Source organism: Diospyros lotus, chromosome 8, assembly GCF_014633365.1.
Source record: "Diospyros lotus cultivar Yz01 chromosome 8, ASM1463336v1, whole genome shotgun sequence".
NCBI lineage: Eukaryota > Viridiplantae > Streptophyta > Magnoliopsida > Ericales > Ebenaceae > Diospyros > Diospyros lotus.
In genome coordinates, this window is record NC_068345.1 from 26,201,394 (window position 1) to 26,226,416 (window position 25,023).

Sequence of the window (25,023 nt, forward strand, 5' to 3'; positions counted from 1 at the left end):
TGCTGGCTCAAGAATTGGTCTTCCAATACCATCTCCATAAGAGCCCTCATCATTGCACCTTAAAGGTGGATCTTGCAAAAGCTTATGATTCTGTGGAATGGGATTTTTTTCTTCTTGTTCTTCATGTGATGAATTTCCCCCCTGCAGTTTTATGGATGGGTCAGGAAGTGTGTCACAACCTCTTGTTATTCCGTTAAGGTGAATTGACATTTACACGATTTCTTTCCAGGTGGTAGTGGTTTAAGGCAAGGGGACCCGTTATCTCATTACCTATTTGTGTTAGTAATGCAGGTTTTGCATGGTATTGTGAACCGGTATACCTGGTCCCCTGATTTTCAGTTTCACTAGAAATGTGAGCAGAATCGAATGGTGATTCTAATGTTTGCTAATGATCTGCTTCTTTTCTCCAATGGGGACTGAAAGTAAAGCAAGATCGCTACGGGGCAAACAGCGTAGTTCAAAAAATTTTGAACTTACACCGATCCCGGCGATTGGATCAACGTCGAAATCAAATCATTCACATACAAATAAATAAATCTAACCTTTAGATTATCGAGTCGTTCGCGGATTCGAGCCGTTCAAGCGTCCGGCCTCTAACTCATGATACGCGGCACCTGTCCGTTGGCAAGGAGAGTGGAATAGGAGTGCTAGCTCCTTCTCCATTGCGTGGCTTGTGTATGGACGGAAAAAGAACGCCCTCGTTTCGTATTGATGCCAAAAGAAACGGGGAAGAGTGAGCGACAATACGTTTTTCAACTCTTGAAAAACAACACCAAAAACGCCCTGTATTTTGGGCAACCCATAAATGGGTATTTATAAGGAGCTCTAGGGTTTCTTAAACCCTAATGGATATGGACCGACCCATTTAATTTAGTCCAATTAGGAATTTAAATTAAATGGGTTTATTCTAGTCCAAATAGGATTATAATTAAATGGCCCAATTATTTTATAGATTTAAATATAATATTTTGGCCCAAATCTAATTCAAGCTCAAATATAATATTTAATATTTGGCCTAAATCTAATTTAATCCAAATATATTATTTATTTTAATATTTGGCCCAAAACCAATTTAGTTCAAATATAATATTTAATTTAATATTTGGCCCAAATCAAATTTAGTCCAAATATTAACTTAAACCCAAATATATTTTATTTCCTATTTGTCACTCCAACAAATAGAAAATTATTAAATTAGAAACTCCTTCCTAATTTAATCAATTGCCATATTAGGAAACTCTTTCCATTATGACGACTCCTTGTTATATCGACGTCATTACGTCTATTTGTCCTTTTTCCGTGAGAACCTACGACGGCATAATTTCTTGCTGAAGTGTCCTATTTAACCATACGTCCACTCTCCTGGTTTAAGCCAGGGACCGTGCCTATTGCGTATGACTCATTAGGCTTCCAAATATGTTGGCAATGTGTCAGTACGAACACATAAGACAAGATTGGCCTCTAGCAAGGCATCATGCCTACCCAATTATTCAGAAGGATTCATAATCCGCAAATAACCTTTGACGAGCATGGTTACCGTGTAATTTGATCCTTTCATCAATGTATCTTATGTGATCTCAAGTATGGCGATGTGTTGCTTGATAACGATCACATGAGTTTTCTTCGGTCTTTCGGATATCTTCAGTTAATAAAAAGTGAATCAATAACTCCTTATTGATCTCTTTCACCATGGCCATGGATTTAAAGTGAATATCCACCGAATGCGCCTTAGATACATCATCCTCTATCAAGGGATAAATGAGTCTCATCTTGGCTATGCACCCATCTCCATAAGCCTCATGATATACCCAACGATTGCCCATGTTCAGCCTTTGTCTAGGCTCATCGAAACTATGTCAAAACATACCAGTCTTCTTATGAGATGACCGTGACAACCTCAGGTCCAAGGATTAGTTACACCCATCTCGTTTGAGAATACCATCAACATATAACCAAAATGGATTCTCATGGCGAGTCATGTCTAGTGACATGTTCTCCAACATTGGTCACCTATGTACTTGTCTAGGCATCCCCATGCCTATGGGTGTGAGACCCCCATTGCTGTCACATAGCAAAAATATAGCACATACAAGTCTTACCGTAATTGTCAATGCTCATTCTTGACATTGCTACGACTTGGGACGTTTAATGATGTCTAGAAACTATGATGCATCATCTCACATCTTTATAGATTAATCACAGTATACATCATATGGACTTCTATCTAGTTTCATTCGGTTATTACAATAATAACAAGAAACTAATAGAATGACTTCTTGTGAAATTGAATAACTCCTTATTCAATAATAAATATGATTACAATTGTTAGTGTACAACATGCCCAATCTGATTGGGTCTAGAGCACCTACACTAACAGGGACCCTATTCAGTTAGCATCCTTAAGTCCTATTTGGATAAGTTCTCTTCCATGCTAACCCTTTAAAGAGTGATTGTTTTGTCTCTTGTAGAGATGAGACTTTGCAGGAGGAGATTTTTAGTGTTTCGGGGTTTAGAAGGGGCTCGTTGCCCATGAGATACTTAAGGGTCTCATTGTTGTCCACCAAGCTTTCTTATGGCGATTGCTAGCCTATTATTGATAAGGTTAAGAGTAAAATTTTCTCTTGGCCTAATCATTTGCTTTCGTTTGGTGGGCGACTCCAGCTTGCTCATTCAATGCTCTCTACCATCTATGTGTATTGGGCTTCGATATTTATTCTTCCAAAGCGAGTGACTAAGGACATTGAGTAATTGGTGCGCAACTTCCTTTGGAATGACAATGAAGTAGGTTATCATAAATCTAAAGTAGCTTGGCGAGAGATTTGTTGCCCCGAAAGAGCATAGGGGTTTGAGTCTAAAACCTTTATATGTTTGGAATCAGACCATTGTAGCTAAGCTGATTTGGCGTCTGCTATCGGGAGAGAGCCAGTCTATCTGGGTTAAGTGGATCCATAGCTATCGTATTAAAGATAAATGTTTCTGGTTGCTTCTAATACCGCGTGCATACCCTTGGTACTGGGGATGTTGCTTTCTTTTCAGTGTTTGGTTAGATCCAATTTTGGTTGGCAGATTAGGAATGGTCGGAGTGTATTCCTATGGCATGATCAGTGGCATTCTCTTGGAATGCTCACAGATCGTTTCTCTCGCCAATTGGCCTATTAGTTAGGCATTCCTAGTTTGGCTAGAGTCTCAAATATAATCTCAGACGGTTCATGGGTTTGGCTTGAGATGAGTCACGCCCCATCCTTAGACCTTATTTGGGACAATATGCCTACCTTGCTTAGGATCGAGTGGCACGATGAGCTTTGTTGGCTCCCTGCCTTGAATGGGGTTTTATCTATTTGCTTTGTTTATTAGACTCTTCTGGTGCAACGACCCCGCGTTCCATGGCATCGTTTAGTCTGGTCTTCCTATGGTATTCTAGCCCATATGTTCATTTTTTGGTTGGTGGTTCAGGAAAGATTATTTACTCTTGATCGTATTAACTCGTACTTGTCTTTTTCGAATAGATGTTTCCTTTGTAGGGCGGAGGCAAAGAATATCAAGCATTTGTTCTTTGATTGCCTTTTTTCCTTGTAATGTGTTGCAGCGCTTTTGTAGATCGAAGAAATTCGGATAGCCCTAGTGTCGCTGGGAGACTGGAGTGTCTCGGACGATGTCTAGATGGAGAGGGAAGGATCCTTGGCAGGTGGCGAACTGACTGACTCTTCTTGCATTGGTGTACTTCATTTGGAGAGAGAGCAATAACAGATGCTTCAGGGATCAAGAAAGGTCTATGTCTCAATTAGAGCATCAGATCCAGTGTGCTGTATGGGATCGTCTGGCCACTATTCGCTTCCAACCATGTCTTTAGAGTAGTGCTTTGCGTCATTTATGGCGGCTCCTAGCTAACCAGTCCTATATTTTTCATTGATATTTTTTTTCGGCTCCTAGAGCTGCTGTTATTCTCTTTGTAGTCTTCTTTGAATTTTTTTGCTTCTCTTGTCGTTTCATTGCCTTTGAACAGGGGCGGAACCAGGATTTTGATTCAGTGGGGGTAAAGTTAAATAGAAAAAATATAATTTTAAAAATAAAATAATAATAATATTAAAATATGTTTTTTTACAATTATTCCTTACGATTTTTTAAGAAAGTTACTTTAATTATTTGAATTTTTAGACCTGTTATGACCACAAAAGGCTAATTTTTGCCGTAGAAAAAGTCAAACACAATCAATTGATGCATTCAGATGAATTCGATAATCACACAGTGTTTGTTCAAATTGCTTAAAGAAATCTGTTTCAATATTTTGCTCTTGATTCATTAAGATTTCACAGTTATTTAAAACTTAATTGTGTGCTCTATTAGCATCTCCAACATGAACTTAAAGTCTTTTTTTTTTTTTTTAAATTACTGAACATTTTTTTCATAAAAGAATCACCATCTCCTTGTTCCTCATTATTTGTTTTTAAAAAATAATAGTATAAGCAAAATTTGACATCTTTGCTTATACTATATTCCAACTAATTGTGTGCACTATTAGCATCTCCAACATGAACTTAAAGTCTATCTTTTTTTTTAAAAAAAAAAATTATTAAATTCTTTTATCATAAATGAATCACCATCTTCTTGTTTCCCAATATTTGTTGTAAAAAAATAACAGTATAAGCAAAATTTGACATCTTTGCTTATACTATATTCTAACTAATTACTAAATTCATTGAATTTAGCTAAAATGAATCGTCTTGATTTCGAGACTGACACAGACCTCTTTGCAAATAAGATCTTCTAATTTAAACTCTAAAATTAACATTATAATCCATTATTGTAGTTCTTAGCCTAGGATCTATAAGAAGTTGTGCAACATCAATTTGCTCAATACTTGTTTTGTCAATTTGTTCATTTTTTTCAATATAAATTTCCTTCATATTGCTTTCTTTGCTTCACAATTTTCATCAATACTAAGCTTTATTTGCATCATTGTTGTAAAAAAATAAAATTATGTGCAAATTATAAAAAATGTTGTGATGGTTACTACTAGACCATTATATACTTATTTTCTTTAATATTTATTTATTTTTATTTCTAATAGTAAACTATAATATAATTTTTTTTTGTTTTTAGTAATAAATTAATATATAAAATATATATATTTTTTAAAAAAAGTTGGCATGGCTCCGCCCCTACCTTTGAATGCGTTCTGATTGGTGTTTTATTTTGTATTTATTTTGGGTTGGGCTGAATCAAAGAGTATTTGTATTTGGGTGTTTATGTTTTTATTTGACGATTTTCTTATGGTCTAGAGTATGCCTTGACCTTCAGTTGTAGACACTTTGGCGCGGTTTGTTTATATATTTTTCTTATTTATAAAAATAATTATTGAATAATTGAATGAAATATCTAATTAGAAATAAAAATATAATTTTTTAGGACATGTTTAATTATAAAAAATATTTTTTGATTATAAATTTCTATTGAACTATAGAATCTCCCATTAGAAATAGAGAACTTAATTTTTTTTAATCTTATATTATGAAAAAATTAAAAAAGGATATTTTTCAATTATTTTTAAAATAAATATTATAATGTTTTAAAACATAAAATGTAAAGCTTGTTTAATTGTAAAATTAGAGGTGAAAGAACTAAAAAATATTTTCTACAATTGAGCAAACTTTAATTTTTTAATTTTATTCTATAAATTAAAATATAAAAAATACAATTTTAAAAATAAATATGATCTTTTTAAAATATAAAATATTAAAATATATTTAATTTTGGTAGAGATACAGAGTGGATATAGAAGGTTGGGTAGTAAATGGGTAAAATTGTTAGATAAAATCAAATCACACATTCATCGGTGCAAGCAACCCTAAATGCCGGTGATACCCCTAGTACAACCCAATACAACTACCAGTTGAAGCGGCCGCTGATTTGCACATTTTCGTAATTTAGGCATCGTCCCCAGTCCCGGAGTGCCTATCTCCGGGCGAGAAAGAGCCCAACGCCACACCAGAACATCACCTCTCTCTCTCTCTCTCTCTCTCTCTCATATTTACATATATATACACATTATCTACGCATGCAGGTGAACCAGTACGATGGTGTCGTTAACTTCGGCTGAACTGAACTACCTGATTTTCCGTTACCTTCACGAATCAGGTTTGTCCTCTTTGCTTTCGGTTCCGCTTCCTCATCCCTGCAATTGTGTTTTCGTGTTACTGTTACAAATCTGTTTCTTCCTCGGGATCGTGTTCTCAAGTTCCTATTTCATTACAATCGAGTTAGGTATTGCTTAGAATATGAATTTATATGATGATTGGAACTTTTATTTGGAGACCTACTTGTAACTAGTGTTAGATTCAACTTTCAAGTAAGATGATTCTGAAGGAAATTTCCTTTTTTATGTAATTTTATTGGCTACATATGAATGAAGTCAGAGCATTAAGAATATTTGCGAATTACACTACTAATGACTGCCGATTCCCTAATTACGGCCGTTACTAAGTTGAATTGATTTGGATGTTAAAGAAAAAGAAAAGAAACTGTATAGTGGTTAACTGCAAGCGTGGCATCAAGAAATGAGATGTTTCTGGTTTTATTCTTACACTTGCCAATTGAGCTAAAAGAAGTACAAGTTTTTTTTTTGGGTGGGGGTGGGGGGGAGGGGGGTTCTAAAGCGGGATTCCTTGAACCCCTTTTACAAACTCTTTTTGTAGTGTTGAATTCACTGCCATCCCATTGAAATTTACAGAGATGAGAAGCTTTTAAACTTGTCAACAATGTAGAAAAAGGTCCTGATTGAACCAGTTTCCTTCTTAACACTTTTAAATGATTATCTGGGGCTGATGGAGTGATGAAGTCCAGGTGTGGCATCAAGACATTTGAGAGTTGAGACTTGTATGCTATTTTTACATAGTTTTCTCATTGAATTTTCCCCATAGTTACCGGTTTCCCATTTACCCCCTGGAATGATCACATGTTGCGGACCATGTTTTGGGATTGTGAAGAATGTAATCTGGAATCCAAGAATAGGGATCGCAGGTGGTGCATGTGTTTATTTAAAACAATTAAAAACTAGAGAACTACCAACCCTAACTTGGTTAGCATAAGGTCCAGTTAATGATGATGAAGAATTAAAAACTAGGGGAAGAAACTTAAAGTCAGAATAATTTTCCAAGAAAATTAAAGAAAAGAAAGCTTGCCTACCTCACTTTCTTGTATATTCTGTTGTATTTTGAATTATGTTCAAACTTAACTTTGTTTGCATAGGATTCTTGATTCCATAAGCTGTACATGCACATAGAAAAGGTTTGAAAATGAAACAAGACAAACCGATTTCTATTATAGCAAAATATCAATGTAACTAATTTGACCTGGATACAACTATAAAATGTACCACAACCCTAACTAACAAATCAATTAAGCCTACCCTCTTTGTACCACAAAATTAACATAATAACATGAAAAACCGTTGGGGCGTAACCCTTCATAGCGACGCACTACACTACCCGCGTGTAGTGTCAAATGAGCTAGGGCCGCTATATCGGCGCTCGGATGTAGTGACAAATGAACAAGGGTCCTCGCATTTGCTTGGATGGATGCGAGTAAAGAAGTTAGTCCAAAATTAAAACCAAAATAAAAAACAAAATCGAAATAAAAAATAAAATCAAATTCAAAGTTAAAGCCAAAATCAAAATCATAGATTAAGGATTGGGTCATGGAATATATGAACATTAACAGACAAAGCTATGGAAGTGGTAGATGTGATGATTAGGAGAAAAATTAATATTATGTGCCTTCAAGAGACGAGATGGGTAGGGAAAAAAGCAAAAACTTTATTAGAAACTAGATATAAAATATGGTACACAGAAAATGATTGAGTGAAAAATGGAGTGGGGATTATTATGGATAAAAGTTTAGTAGATGAGGTAGTGGATGTAAAGAGAATAGGGGATAGGATTATTATGGTGAAGGTTGGTCTAGAAATAATGACTATGAATATCTTTAGTACATATGCACCACAAGCGGGGTTAGGTGAGGAGATAAAAGCAAAATTTTGGGAGGACCTAGAGAGAGTCATACAAATGATACGATACCAAGAGCAGAGAAAGTGATTATAGGATGTGACTTAAATGGTCACGTGGATAGTGACAAAAGCAGCTATAGAGAGGTACATGGAGGGTATGGATTCGAGGAAATTAATAATGAGGGTAAGTCTATTCTAGATTTTGTTATGGCATTTGGGTTCATCATAACTAATACTAGGTTCAAAAAAGGGGACGAATACTTAATCACATATAAAAATGTTACATCAAGCACCCAAATAGATTACTTCCTCATGAGACAAGATGATCAATTGTAGGGATTGTAAGGTGATACCGGGGGAGTGTTTGACTACTCAACGTAGACTTTTGGTACTTGACGTCCAAGTAAGAAATTGGAAGAGAAATAATCAAATAAAACAAAATCCAAGAGTTAGGTGGTGGAATTTAAAAGGGGAGAAACAATTAATCTTCAAAGAAAAATTAAGAGGTAGAAGGGAATGGAATGGAGAAGGACAAGCAAACCAAATGTGGAGGGAAATGGCTACTGCCTTGAGAAGGACGACAAAGGTAGTCCTTGGAGAGACAAATGGTAGAGCCCCAAACCTTAAGGAGTCTTGGTGGTGGAATGAAGAGGTTCAATTGAAAATTAGAAAGAAGAAAACTTGCTTTAAGGTTGTATATCAGTGCAGTTATGAAGAAAATCTAAAAAATTGAAGAAAACTTGCTTTAAGGTTGTATATCAGTGCAGCAATGAAGAAAATCTAAAAAATTATAAAGAAGCGAAAAATGCAGCAAAAAGAGCTGTTAGTAAAGTAAGGTCAAAAGTATATGAGAATCTATATAAACAATGTGATGCAAAAGATGGAGAAAGGGATATATATAAATTAGCTAAAGCAAAAGAAAGAAAAACAAGGTATCTAAACCAAGTGAAATGCATTAAAGATGAAAACCAAAATGTATTAGTGAATGAGGGAGCGATTAAAGAGAGATGGAAGGAGTATTTCACAAAATTATTCAATGATGGTAGGGACACAAGAATTAGGTTGGGACATCTTAGTAACTCTGAAGGAAATGAGAGCTATACATTTTATCAACGCATAAGTTCAAAAGAAATAAGACAAGCATTAAAAAAGATGAAAAATCATAAGGCGGTGGGATCGGATAATATACCAATAGAATCATGGAAATACATCGGAGAAGAGGGCATCTCCTGGTTAACGAAATTATTTAATGCAATTCTTAAATAAAAAAAGATGTCAGATGAGTGGAGCAAGAGTACTTTGGTTCCTATATACAAGAACAAAGGAGATGTTCAAAACTGTGAAAATTACAGAGGAATTAAGTTAATGAGCCATACCATGAAACTCTGGGAGAAAGTAATATAGTAGAGGCTTAGAAAAGAAACAGACGTCTCGAAAAATCAGTTTGGTTTCATGCTTGGTAAGTCAATAATGGAAGCTATATACCTACTAAGGTGCCTAATGGAAAGGTATCGAGATCATCAGAAGGACTTGCATATGGTGTTTATAGATTTAGAAAAGGCATATGATAGGGTTTCTAGAGAAGTATTATAGAGGGTTTTAGAGAAAAAAGAAGTCCGAATAGCCTATATACAAGCCCTTAAGGACATGTATCACGGTGCAGAGATAAGGATCAGAACATGCGAAGGGGATACTGAACCGTTTAAAATTACAATGGAACTGCATCAAGGTTCTGCACTAAGTCCATACTTATTTGCTTTAGTAATAGATGAATTCACTAAATACATTCAGACATAGGTGTCATGGTGTATGCTATTTGCAGATGACATTGTGTTGGTGGATGAAACAAAAGAGGGAGTGAACACTAAGCTTGAGTTGTAAAGAAACAATTTAGAATTTAAGGGATTTAAATTAAGTAGAAGGAAAACAGAATATATGGAACGTAAATTTAGTAAGAATGCAAGAGTGAATGATGTTATAATAAAATTAGAAGATCAAATCATACAAAGAAAAGACCATTTTCGATATTTGGGATCAGTGATTCAAAAAGATGGAGAAATTCACAAGGATGTCACGTATAGAATTAAGGCAGGTTGGCTGAAATGGAGAAATGCATCGGGGGTATTATGTGATGGTAAAATCTCATTAAAACTGAAAGGAAAATTCTATATGACAACTATAAGACCAGTTTTGTTGTATGGCTCAGAATGTTGGGCAGTCAAATACTAGCATGAGCAAAAGACGAGCGTAGCGGAGATGGGGGTGCTAAGATAAATGTGTACGACCATACAAGAAAAGATAAAATTAGAAATGAGGTTATTCGTAATAAGGTAGGAGTAGTGCCAATCGGGGAAAAGATAAGAGAGACTAGACTAAGATGGTTTGGTCATGTAAGAAGAAGACCAAGAGATGCTCCTATGAGGAGAGTTGATGAAATGGAACAATTAGTAAAAAAAAGAGGTAGAGGCAGATCCAAGAAGATTTTGGGAGAGACATTACAGTTTGATATGAAGTCTATGAGCCTAAATAAAGATATGATAAAAGACAGAAATACATGAAAGTTTATATTTAATGTAGCCGACCCCACATAGTGGGATAAAGGCTGGATATGTTGTTATTGTTGTTAACATTCCCCGCACCATGTTCCTGGCAACTATGATTTTCCCAAGCGTCTAAGACCACTTTTTGGTGTATGACCTCTTTTGATATGAAATGGTTCTAAACTCTCTCCTAATTGACTTTTTGGTACCTAAAATCCCTCAAACAAATTTGTTTGAACTTGCAACTTTGCCAACACTTTTCTCTACCCTTCAGAAGTGTGCTGACTATTTTTTTTGGAATTTTTCCATGAGGATCTAGAACTTATGTCTCTGCAGCTTTAATATTGTTCAAGTATGTTTTTGTAAAATGATAGTTTGGTAGAAAGTGAATATTATGCCAAACCTTAGGTAGACATCTGTAGTTGCCCGTACTTTATTCCTTGCAAAGATGACTTCCTCCAATTCCTTTCATAAATTCTTGATGTAGTGTTTAGTGCTATCCCATATAACTTAAGAGGGGTGAGAAGTTTTTAGAGTTGCCAACAGCAGAAAAGGTTCCAATCGACCAGTTTCTTTCTTTACACTTTTAAGCAATTTCTTGTGTACTACTTGGAAGTCTGGATACCAATCTTGGGGAGGATGGTGGTTGTTTTGGCTCTTTGTGATGGAAAGCCAAAAAAAAAAAAAAAAAAAAAAACTGCTTAGTTTTTTGACAACTACCTATTTGATTTATTTGTTCATGTGTGACGAAAGATTTATACAAGCTCTGATATATGGTTGCACAGTGACAATACACTAAAAGAAGCAACAACTAAAAAATGGGAACTGGTAGGATCTTAACCTTGAGGGTTGAGCAGGAATATTATTTGTTAGGTAGATGATATAGTTATGATGCCTGTGCCCATCGTCCTAAGGCTTAAAGTAGCTGCAAGTATTAGTTTCAGATTGCTACATTCTTTGTGAATTTTACTAGTGAAGACAAGACAAAGGCTTTGGAAGTTGTCTACCACCCATGGGCTGATCTATGTAGAGAAATGCTTAAATAGCGGAATGCTGCAGTTGGTTTACTCTCAAAGAAACAAACAGGTGTTTGTGTTGTTGCTAATTATTAGAAACTGTGATATTTATGGGACTGGAGAAGATTGAATTAGCAATGGATCAGTGTGGATGGATCATAATTGCTTATTTGATGTATAGAAGTTCAGTTATGAAGGATTTGGACTGCCTAATGTTATAGAAAGACAAATTGTCCTAGTTTGTTTAAATCCTCTCAATGATAGAACAAGCAAGCTTCTCACTTTGTTATGTGGAGCACCCCATTGTAGCTTTTGAATGAATGAGATGTTGGTCCCTTGACACACAATGGCCACTCAAGAGGGGGGAGGGGGGAATTGAGTGATAAAAAACTTATTAAATCGAATTCTTCCCTTTTAAAACTCTTGAGCTTTTCTTATACAAAAAAAAATACTTGTTATAAATATATATATTGTTTGGGAGTGATAGCAATATAAATACACTAACAATCACAATATTAACACAAGATATATAGTGGTTTGTTGTCTCCAATACCTACGTCCACTCTCTCAAGGTCAACCCGACACTTGAGGTTCCACTATAACCACACCTAGGTTTTCCAACAAGTTCACCTAGGAAACTTTTACACCACACCGAGGTTTTCCCCTTAGCTCACACCGGAAACTAATACAACCCACTTAGATTACAACGAGCTCTAGGATGCCACTTGCAATCCACAATTAATACAAATAAACAATCCTATATTCAGCAAACTTGGACTAATATGAATATGAATACAAGAACAAATATTACAAGGCAAATATACAAATGATACGAGAATTACCAACAAGAAGAAAACTTCTTCTTCTTTGCCTTGGGCCCCAATGGATTGATCTTTAACGTTTGGGCCTTGGATTGCTTTTTTTGAGTGCTTGAGAGCTGGGTGTGCTTTAGAATGATAGATCTTGATAGAGCATTAGCCTTCTCCAAAAAACTCTTCTTGATATATATATTTGAGCTTCCAACGAATCTGTAACGGCTAGAAAAATCCGACCGTTGGACCCGAGGAGTAGACTTTCTTGAAACAGGAGTCGACTTCCATTTTAAGTGAGAGCCGACTCTAGTTATACAAGAGTCAACTTCTCTACTGCTAGAGTCGACTCTTTGAAATACACCAATGCTGCCAGGTCGACTCTACATAACATGCTCTCGGCTAGGTCGACTCTAGCTTTATAAGAGTCGACTTCAGCTTAAGGGTCCATTGAACCCAGAGTTGACTTCTGAAGCCAAATTTTACAGAAAATAAATTTTTTACATATAGTAATTGCTTGAAAATACAATCCATAGCATGAATATATTAGAACATATTTACATTTATTTAGTTTAAGTAAATGGAAGGTAAAATATAAATTAAAGAAAATGTGGACATTTACTTTAATACATAAATATAAATAAGAAAGTATCCCCCATTTGGATTCAATAAAAATATCTAGAAAATCAAAATTCAAAACAATAAGAAAATATAATTTTGGTTTTAGAACAAATTCGGGATTTGATGATTTTACCACCCCCAAAATATATACTTTTTATTTCTTGAAAAATTCATTAAAAATTATTTTAACAACAATGGATATTAGTTATCAAAATACCGGGAGATAGTTTTCAAAATAAAAATATTTTCTTATATGTCCCCTTATGATGCACTAATCTTCCAGACTTAGAAGAATAACATTTCTTGAATCATTTTGATACACAAAATATTATAATACTTAAAATATATTTTTCAACATAAGACATATCAAAATTCCATTAGAGGATTTAACTATATCAAAAATAGTTTTACTAAAATTATGTTTTGTTAAACATCAAAATACACAATATGTTGACCAATTTCGCTCAACATGAGAGAAGATGAATCATCTGCTTGCAGCTTTATTGTGGTATTGTACAAGAAATAATCACGGTCTTATGCTTGGGTTATTTATTATTTGCTTCATTTAATATTCATCATTTCATGTAAGAGTGGGAGATGAGGGTCAGTCTGGGTGGCAATCGTAAGGTTGCTTTTTTCAAGGTGTTCACTGGTTGAAGAGCCAATGATAAACTCTCCTCAGTGAAGAAGAATGCGTGGAAGGAAATGAAGGATAATAGGGAGAAAAATAATATAGACAGTGTAAATATCCTTTTATACAACTTTCAGTGGACATTGAAGTAACCCAACTGCCAGCTAACTCTACAACTTCTTTAACTGCCAATGACATGTGGCAATGCCCCAATCATCTTATGTGGTGCACTTAGTAGCTGCAAAGAGGCTCAAGGCCATATCTGTAATCCAATTGATCTCAACTCAAGCTTTAAGCTTTAACTCCCAGCCATTATGCATTCTTCATCTATGTTATTCATTTACAGCTGAATTCACAACTAGAATGCCTGCTTCGTGCTTTACACTCAATAGGTTTGCTCGCCAGTAATTGAAACTCTACCTCAGCTTTAATCTGTTCTTCAATCCAGATATTTCACAGGTATTCTCCTCCTCTTAAAGTCTCTCTTCCTGTTGGATCAGCATTGTCCCTTTTAATACCTTTGGAGGTAACCTTGTCCCTTGTTACTCCTGGTTGTGCGGTATCCTTGTCATCTCTTCCTCCTACTTGTGGATCATCATTCCCCCTTCAGAAAAGACCTTATCGTCAAGGTTTAGGTTGGGGTATATGGAAATAAACAACAAGTAGTCTTCTCATGTACATCTACCATAGGAAGCCCCTCCCATTGAAAAGTACCCATCTCCTCTCTTGCTTCCCTTTCAACATCATTTGAGAAGCAAGATGAGTCTTAGAACAACTATACAGGACCCTTCATTGGCTTCAACAAGGAATCGTAAAAAAACAAGATGAATCTTAGAAGCCCCATGCAAGTCGAACTTATAAGTAGTGGCCCTAATTACCTTCAAAATTTGATAAAGCCCTTACTACTTTGGACTTAACGATAGCCACAGAGTGCTGCCTAAAAGGTTGCAACTTCACCCATACCTAATCCTCCTATGTTATCTTGTTGAATCTCCATTCTGATCTGTTCCTTTTCGAAGATTTAACTTAAGTTCTTTAAGGTGAGCTTTCTGTTGAAGATTTTGGTCCATAGCCTCTACTTGAGAATGATGAGCTATGTAATATGGTAAACAAGGAGGATGCCTATCTTAAAGCGTTTGAAATGGAGCCATACTAATAGAGGAGTGGAAGGAATTATTGCATCAATTCTTCCCAGGGGAAAAATTGAACCCACGGATTTGGAGTCTCTTAAACATAAGCTCTGAGATCTCCAAGATCCTATTGATCACTTTAGTTTGCCCATTAGGTTGGGGATGATAAGAAGTAAACTTGAGAGTAGTGTCACTTTCCTCGAACAAAGCATGCCAAAACTACTAAAGAAGACAGGGTTCCTGATTGAAACTATGAACTTAGGGAACATGAAGTTTCACCACCATTTTAGTGGTTCCTGAACAATGGCAGTGCTCAATGAAGAATTTGAAGAAACTCTCATCCTACCCTTGTAGGCTAAAATATCTTGATGGTTAAAATATTCACTAATTGGTAACTTTTCCGTCTGCATATTTAAAATCAGCTCCACCAGCCCTAGGTTACTTTTGATATCTGATTGATGAAGTTTCAACAAGTTATTAGAGGGCTTAGATAGAGCCATTAGTAAGGCCCTGGAGGTGATGTTGCCTTCTTCTGCTCCAACCACCAAAGTATTCACACTAGTCCTGTGCACAATATTGTAGTCATATTGCTAATCTAGTAATGTTGCTCGGGAGTTTGAATAACTTGGTTCACCAACTTCTCAAGACTCCTATGATCAGTGATAATAGTGAAAGACCTTCCCACCAAATATTGCCTCTATCTCTGAACAGATTGAATATTGGCATATAATTCTTTTACATGTGTTGAAGCTTTAATCAACTTGGAAGATAACTTTTTGGCAAACTATACTATTAGGTGGTTGTCTTGAATGTAAATAACTCCACTGTCATGTACCTAGAGTTTAACCTAGGGTTTGGATTGGAACTCGGAAGAATCCGAGGGAATTAGGACCAAGAACAGAAGGATTGGAGGGAGAATTGGACAAAAAGAGGAGATAATAGACATAAATGAGAGAGACTTGTAGACAAAATCGAGAAAGGGAGAGATTAGAGAGAAATTAGTGGGATCGAGAGAGAGAGATCAACGGGAAATTGAGAGAGAATTGATGAGAGGGAAATGACTGAATTCAATTATCATTCAAAACATTCCCATTCTCTAACTACCTTAGCCTATTTATAGGCTTTACCAATGAAGGTACTAACAACTACAAAATAAGAGTACAACTAAAAGAGAAATACATTTAATTCATATTACTAATCTATTCTTAGGGATTCTTGGGGTCGTGACAATTCCCCCCTCCTTGAAAGAGTTCTTGTCCCCAAGAACTTATAACGATTGGCCACTGCTCTCATCTAATCCCATCTTTCTCTCTTTGTTTTATTCTTCTTTCTTTCTTTCTCCTTGTAGGCCTCTTCCTCTTCGCTTTTAGGTTTGCACCAGCAATTTTAGGCATAAGTTGATCCAGAACTTCAATGGAAGTAACCTTACTGAGTTTAAGCCAAATGTAACCACCTACTGCAATAGCTATCCAATCAAGATTGGATTCCCATTTAAGAACATGATCAACCACTCCCTCACTGTTGCAGTTGGCAGTTGAAACCTGCAAGTGATGATTAGTTTGAAGTTCACACATACAACTAGTTACCACAAGAAAATCTAGTGATGGAACACAATCTCTGTTTACATATGTTCCCCTCATTTTTGATGTTGGTTGTTTTGAGCCCAAAGGATTGTCTAACAAAATCCTCAACTACAGTAGAAAAATGCTGAACAGACTGTCTTCCTCTAGTCTTAGGACCTTAGGCAAGTAGTTTCCTTAGAGCCAAACTTGACATATGATCTGATGCACCAGTATTCACTATCCAAACATGTTTAGGAAGTTTTCGTGATATCAGTGAATATTGAGGAATACCTTGTTGAGCCATTGAAGCTGTTGGCTTAGGAGTAGGACTTGAGGGTTTTGTACCTGTAGTTTGATTTAGTAACCTGTATAAGGCTTGAATATGCTTTGCTAATAGGTTTAGGTTTGTGTTGTTTCCAAGTTCGGTAGAGACTTCTGTAGCATAGGCTGATTGGGTTGTTTCTCTTTTATTTTGTGACTTCCAATTTGTTGGCTTGCCATGAATCTTCTCGCATGTTTCTTTTGTGTGGTATGGTTTATTATAGTGTGTTATCTTGGGAGCACTGGGAATAGATTCTTTAGAGGGATATGATACCTCTCTCTATCGCACCAACTTATAGATTGATTGGAAATTGAAGAATGAATTTAATTGCAGTAGAATAGAATTGAAAGATTGACAAAAACATAAACCAAACTGCAAGAAGAACAAGGAATTATCCTAGTTTAGATTGCCCCTTAGGACAACCCTACATCCATCCTTAGAACCCTTCAAAAGTAGCTTTCTTTGATTGATTAGAACGAGATTAGTACAACCTTAGTGCTCACGATTACAAGCATACAAGATTACAAAGAGCTATCGCTAATTACACAGCCTTTTCTCTTAAGCTTTCTCATGAATATCATGCATACTAAGCTCCTAGGACTCTGCCCTATTTATAGAAATTAGGGCATTAACTCCTAGGCAATTACATAACCGGGTATGGACATTACCGGTTTATCTCCCAACTTAAATTCTAATTACAAGTTGGCCACCACCTATCTATACCCTCTGAGATAATGATACACACTCACTGCTAAAGCCAACATCATCCTTACTCAAGACAAAAAACTCATAGTGGTCACGCCATTGCTTATCCTTCCCTTGATTCCTTGACAGAGTATCCTCCCTTTTTATAGTAGCAAGAGCAAAATTTCGAGGGCCTAAGATTGAGTCTGTAGGTTGGGTCAGCATTACCTTCCGCCTGCTTTCCTCTCTCCTTACTTCAACAAACACTTCTTTGAGTGTAGGTAAGGGTTTAGTACCTAACAATCTTCCACAAACTTCATCTAAATCTGAGTTAAGACCATGGAGAAAATAAAAAACACATTCCTTCTCTAACATTTTAGTTTATTTTATACTATCAACTGGACATTTCCAACAAATATTGTAGAATAAATCCATTTCATGCCATAACTTGGTCAAAACAATATAGTATTTTGTAACATTAAGGTTACCTTGTCTAGTTGTACGAATGGTTGACCTGATTTCAAATCATTGAGAGGTATTCTCTAAATTTGAATAAATTTCTTATACTACATCCTATATTTCCTTTTCAACCTCGTAGAAGAGATAGGTTTTACCAATCCTCCGCTCCATTGAGTTGATAAGCCATGCCATAATAATTGAATTTTCTGCTTCCCAGATGCCATAATTTGCTACTATGTTTGGTGGGAGTAGGAATAGCTCATGTCTAGCATCCAGCTCTTCCCTTCCCTTTGATTACTAGCAATACAGATTAAAACCATTCTTTGAAATTACTCCCATTCAATTTATGTTGAGTAATATGTAGAGAATGGTTGTTGTGAGAATTTAGAGAGAGGGAGAGAGAGATGGTTTGAAGAATATCTTTATATCATTTCAAATTAAGAGATGTAACACATATATATACAATTATCATGACATCATCATAACATAAGCCATGACATCATGTTACCTCATGACATAAGTCATGACATCATGCTAACTATCTCTATATACAACTCAACACACCCCCTCAAGCTAGAGTATAGATATCATATGTGCCAAGCTTGTTACAAATATATTCTACCTGAGGACCCTTTAGAGATTTGGTGAAGACATCTGCAAGTTGATCATTGGAGTTAACAAGCTCTGTAATAATAACACCTTCAACCAACTTTTCTCTAATAAAGTGACAATCGATTTCAATATGCTTGGTTTGTTCATGGAACACTGGATTGGAAGCAATGTGCAAGGCAGCTTGATTATCACAAATAAGCTTCATAGGAGACACTTCACAAAACTTAAGTTCCTGCAGGAGTTGCCTAAGCTAGACGAGCTCACAAGTTGCATTAGCCATAGCTCCTCTGCACTTGATCTAGCTACTACATTTTGTTTCTTACTTTTCCAAGAAATTAGATTTCCTCCCATAATAATACAATACCCAGAGGTTGACCTACGATCAGAAGGAGATCTTGCCCAATTTGCATCTACATAACAACAAATATCTGTGTCCCTTATCCTCATAGAGTAGCCCTTTACCTGATTCTCTTTTGATGTATCTTAGAATTTGGATAACAACATCCTAGTGAGAGTCACATGGAGAACTAAGGAACTGACTAACTACACTTACAACAAAAGCAATGTCAGGGCGAGTGACGGTGAGATAGTTCAGCTTGCCTACCAATCTTCGATACCTTTTAGGATCTAAAAGGGCTCCCCCTGTCTCGACAAGAGTTTGATATTCGGGTCCATTGGAGTATTAGCCGGTTTGCAATTCATCATGCTAGTTTCTTCTAAGATGTTAAGGGCATATTTCCTCTGAGAAATTGAGATACCATCTCTTGATTGCGTAAGATCAATACCCAAGAAATATCGGAGTCTGCCTAGGTCTTTGGTCTGAAAGTGCTGATATAGATGTTCCTTCAGCTGTTGTATGCCAACTTGATCACTCCCTGTGATAACAATATCATTCACATAAACAACAAGGTAGATGCATAAAGAAAATGAGTGTCGATAGAAAATCAAATGATCAACTTCACTTCGAGTGAGACCAAAGGCTTGGACCATAGTGTTAAACCTTTCGAACCACACTCGTGGAGATTGTTTTAGACCATAGAGAGACTTCTTGACTTTGTAGACTACAATGAACTCCCCTTGAGCAACAAAACCAGGTGGTTGCTCTATATAAACCTCCTCCTGTAGATCACCATGGAGGAAGGCGTTTCTAATATCCAACCAATAGAATGGCCAGTGACGCATAGCAGTCACAGAGAGAAATAGGTGAACAGAGGTCATTTTAGCAATATGAGAGAAAGTATCACTGTAATTCAGCCCATAGATCTGTGTATAGCCTTTGGCAATTAAGCGGACCTTAAGACGATCCACCTGTCCATTGGGGCCCACTTTTGGAGTGAACAACCACCGGCAACCTATGAGAGTCTTTCCTGTGGTAGAGGCACCAAATCTCAAGTACCATTTGAGTGTAAGGCTTCAATCTCAACGAACATAGCTTGGCGCCAACCTAGATGCAACAAGGCTTCACCTGTGGTTTTAGGAACATAAACAGAGGAAATACTCAAAACAAAGGCACTAAAAGCAGGTGATAGATGCTTATAGCACAAAAAATTATAAAGAGGGTGTGGATTACGAGTGGATTGTGTACCTTTGCGGGGAGAAATAAGAAGGCTAGCTGGTGTAGGATTCATGGCAGGAGGAACCACTTACGGAGAGTGTGAGTCAGGAGAGTCCTGTTTTGGAGGAATGTTGGCGCTGACAATAGGCTGAGGACGACGATGATATGTAAGAACTGGAGGATCTATGGAGTGTGGACCTGAAGATAGTAGTGGAGGGTTCATAGAGGAGGAGATAGACGGACTTGAAGAGGGCAACGAAAGAGAAGGGAAAGGAATAGGCAATACCTGGTCAAGACTCTGTGAAACGAGCTGAGCAACTAAGAAGGATTGCTGTTCAAAGAAGGTGACATCAACAGATTTAAGATAGCGATTCAACTCAGGCGAGTAACACTTATAGCCTTTTTGCAACCGAGAGTAGCCTAGAAAGATACACTTGAGAGATTTGGCAGCAAGTTTATTCTGTCCAGGTGAAAAAGAATGCACTAAACAAATACATCCAAATACACGAAGGGGAACAGAATAAAGTGGTTGTGTAGGGAACAAAAGAGAATGAGGAATTTGGTCTTGTAACACAAAAGATGACATGCAATTGATCAGATAACAAGCAGGAAGAATAGCATTACCCCAAAATGTGGTGGGAAGATTGGCATGTAAAAGTAGTGTTCGGGCAATTTCAATGAGATGACGATTTTTACGCTCAGCAACACCATTTTGTTGGGGTGTGTAAGGATAGGAAGATTGATGTAAGATGCCATTGACAGTCATGAAAGTAGTAAATTGAGAGGAAAAATACTCAAGGATATTATCACTATGAAAAGTACGTATAGAAATGCCAAAATGTGTTTTTATTTCAACAATAGATGTTTGAAAGATGGAAAACAATTCGGACTGAGTTTTCATGAGAAACAACCAAGTGCAATGAGAAAAGTCATCAATAAAAGTAACAAAGTATGAAAAACCTAGAGTAGAGTTGACTCGACTGGGCCCCCATACATCAAAGTGCACAAGGGAAAATGGAGCCGCAGTCCTATTATGGACGTGACTATGAAAAGAACTACGATCGTATTTACCATGGTGACATGACTCACAATTAAAAGTGGATAATGACGATAAACTAGGAACTATCCTTTTAATATGCATTTTGCTGCCATCTGCAAGAGTGATGGTTGGTAAATGTTCAGAAAGTGTAAGGGTAGAGAAAAGCTCCTTATTACCACACATGTGATTGGTGGCGCCAAAGTCCAAAATCCAATGGCTAATAGAAGGGCTTTGAGTAACACAAGCCATGGGATGACCAGTAGATGGCTGAGATGTTTGGAACTTCAAGAAAGCCTCATAGTTAGTAGCTGGTAGGGTTACCATTAGAGGGCCTGATGCTGGACTTAGGGGCACTCTGGGCAATATGAGCTGCTCAAGATGTTTGAGATGCAGGAGGGTCAGCTGGTCGACCATGCTTCTTCCAACACTTATCTTCCTCATGCCCTTCCTTTTTACAAAAGTTGCAGTGAGGGCGAGAGCGGCTAAGGGACTGGCCTTAATTACAGTCGAAAGTCTGAGATACAAGAGTAGAGGCCTCGAGAGGGGTACCTGTAGAAGTACCAATAGAAGAACTGCCAGCCATATTGAGTAATCTTTTGTACGTATATTTCATAGTAGTGTTAGTGGACCCAATTAAGATCTGATGCCGGATGGGCTCAAACTCAGGCTTGAGACCGCATAACGTAAGGACCACGAACAGTTTTTCCCGCTGAGAATCATGAGTGGCTTTGGAATCAGAGTATGGAAGAAGAGCTTTAAACTCTTGCATGAGAGAACGCATCTGGCCTAGATAGGATTCCATAGAGTGACCCTGTTGGATGTTCTTGATAGTGTGGACAACTGTGTATAGGCGTTGAATGTCGTTGGTATAACATTCAGCGGCTTTTGTCCAAACCTCATAATAGGTTTCAAATAGCCGAAATAGCTGCAAAATAGAGCGATCAATGGAATTCCACAAAATATTACACAACTGAGCATCAAGTTGTTCCCATCTAGCTTTGTTGACTGGATTAACATCCTCTGCCTTTGTGGTGAGATGGTCTGCTTGTCTCTGCCCCTTGAACAACGGCTTGACAGAGGTTGCCCATGAGAGAGAGTTAGCAGACCCTATCAACTTGTTAGAGGTGATAACAGAGGCTGTAGATGTTGAAACGAACTCACCACATGTAGGAGTGATTTGATTGAGGTCAGACATGTCGAGGATTGCAAATTAGATTTGAAACGGGATGGAAGGAGCAGCGATAGAGGCGTGCGGTGGGCAGCGGCCAATGGCGATGAAGCCACCAGGAGCTTGATGGACTTAGGGAGATGAGTCTAATGGTGGTGACAATGTCGCGATTGGAGCACTGGAGAGAGATTGGGGCAGAAACGTCTCAACCAGCAGATTTGTCTGGTGGTGCGTGGCGGTGGTGGGGCTTTGGGGCTAGGTCGATCTAAGTTTGGCGATCCAATGATGGCGGGGAAAAATGGGAGCAACGGCTGAAAAGTGTGTTCACATGCCGACAATTTAGATTTGGCAGATTTAATGGGTGGTGTGTGGAAGAGGTGGCAATGACAGGGCTCCAGGATTGGGCCGATTTGAGGTCGGTGGTGGGGCACGAGTAGTTGTTGGCTTGAAAGTGGGCTGATGGGCGGCACGTGGCAGCGACGATGACGATGGCTCTCCGGGATTGGGCCGATTTGATGGAGGTGAGCACTATGGTGGCAGTGGTGTTGGCAAATGATGGCCGGATAATGGAGATTTGGTCTTGACAAAGGCGGTGAGGAGAAGAAGTTTAGGGTTTGGAGACCGTTGGAGAAGGATACACAGCGGGCGGCTTATGATTTTCTCACTGGTGGCTCTAATATCATATGAGAATTTAGAGAGAGAGAGAGAGAGAGAGAGATGGTTTGAAGAATATCTCTATACCATTTCAAACTAAGAGATGGAACACACACACACACACACACACACATATATACAATTATTATGACATCATTATAACAAAAGCCATGACATCATGCTACCTCATGACATAAGCCATGACATCATACTAACTATCTCTATATACAACTCAATAGTTGTCAATAGGGTTTGCAGCAAAATTGGACTGAGAATGAAGGTTAGAAGGACTAGTGGCTGAGGCATCGGTTATCGTTGGGGGTGATAGGTTTTCGGCCATGCCTGGACCTTAAGATTTAGGTTACCAGGACTTAGCTTTGATACCATGAAATAAGCTGAAATCTTGGAAAGCTTACTTAAGTTTTATTGAATCCGAGTATCGTGTATTTATACAAGGAAAAATATCTCTGCTATCTTCTAGAAAACAAGAATAAATTCGAATTTAGACTTTAGAAGATAAATAACAGCAACTGGTATTTAAATTCTGGAATTATCTTCTTCTTTCAAGCTGCATCATTCCTTAAAATTTGGTAGCTTATCTTCTAGGCTGCCTCGTGCTTCCAATCTTGAAGTCTTATCCTATCTCCAAAAATCCTATCTCCCTTTTTAAAACTTGAGCATCCTATCTCATCGTCCAACACAAACCCTTATTTCTCTTCTTTGGTTTTGCTTTGTAGGCGTTAGGGGTGGCAATTTGTGTTAACAGGTTATGTTTGAAGTGTGTTGACCTATGAATATAACAGAACACAGGTCAAGTTGAACATGACATGATTAATTAATCATGTCAAATACCCAAACTTGAACGCAACTCATTTATTGCATGGTTAGTAGGACACAAAGTTTAACTAATAGACTGTGTCAACACAAATTGACATGACACTACCCATATAACCCGTTTAATAAAATGAATCACAACATGACACGACCCAACATGAATAACCCGTTTAGCCATTTATTCATAAAAAAACTAAAACATAATTATGTTTAATGTGACCAACGTGTCCAATTAAAAAAAAATGAATGACTACCAGATATGATATAAAAAGAACTTCATCCATACATTACAAAGTTGATAATTCATTATTAAATCCAACATGGACCCTAATCATATCAGGTCCCATTTTATTATATTCGTGTTGGATTTGAGTTAAACAAGTCAACCTGAACCTGAAATTATTTGTTCTGCTTCAGGTTTGGGTTTGACCCAATTTTGACATGAATTTGTTGACATCAGTACCAAACCTAGTAATTGTCTCATTTTCAAGTTGTGTTAACAGGTCGTGTACCTATTTGTCACCCCTAACCTTTTTATGGGTGTTGAAGGTCTATGCTATGAGTTGTCTAAGGCAGGAAGGATGAGGTCTTCTGCATGACGCAGGACCAGGGTTGGAAAGAGGTTTTCTGAGACCAAGTTCTAGCTGCTTTAAGCTTATCTTCATGCAGCTTAGCTAAGCTTAACCCAAAAGCTTTATTAAGGTTGAAGGGTCAATTGACAGTCTCTTCCCTTTGAATTTCAGGCTTTAAGCCTAAAATAAACAATTCTTCAAGAAGGATTCTGATAATCCAATGACCTTAGTCGCCTTCAACTGAATTTGCTCCTCCCTTGCAGATTTAGTCTGAGTTAGCTTTGCCAGGCCCCCTTGTGGATCATCGTACTCCAATGGTCCAAACCTGACCATTAGAGCTGCCTCAAAATAGTCCACAACCCCAATTGATTGATCACCTTCATTCACTGGAACCAACTAGTTGTGGGGCCATCCAATTGGAAGGAAATTGGACTGATTTTTTGGTGATCAGGTATAGAATAAGGTTATCCAATCCAGACATCTCTAGGGTATTCTCCTCCTCCTGAGGCATCTTCCTGTTGGATCAGCATTGTCCCTTGAAACATTAATGCATTTGGAGGTAGCCTTGTTCCTTCTTACTCCTGGTTGTGCAGCAGCCTTGTCTCCTCTTCCTCCTGCTTGTGTATCTGTTGAAGGAGATAAAGATGAAATGCATAAGTTCAAGTTGTTGTTACTATGGACGAAAATCAGGAGATAATGCTGTTAAGAAAGAAGTGATAAGGACTGTTTCAAACTAAAGAGATAAGAGGATAAAGAGATAAAGTGATTCCAGAAAAATAGGAGAAGAACGGTCACTCAAGTTCAAATACTGCC

At 37.3% G+C, this 25,023-nt stretch overlaps 1 protein-coding gene across 1 annotated transcript in view; it reads left to right on the forward strand.

The window, feature by feature from the left end:
• The first annotated feature begins 5,900 nt into the window (after window positions 1-5,900).
• The window catches only part of LOC127807690 (WD40 repeat-containing protein HOS15-like), a 59,350-nt gene continuing 40,227 nt past the window's right edge, over window positions 5,901-25,023 (forward strand). The window contains exon 1 of the mRNA XM_052345727.1: window positions 5,901-6,135. Within this exon, the coding sequence (XP_052201687.1) occupies window positions 6,075-6,135 (61 nt within the window). The 5' untranslated portion in view covers window positions 5,901-6,074. The remainder of the gene's footprint in view (window positions 6,136-25,023) is intronic.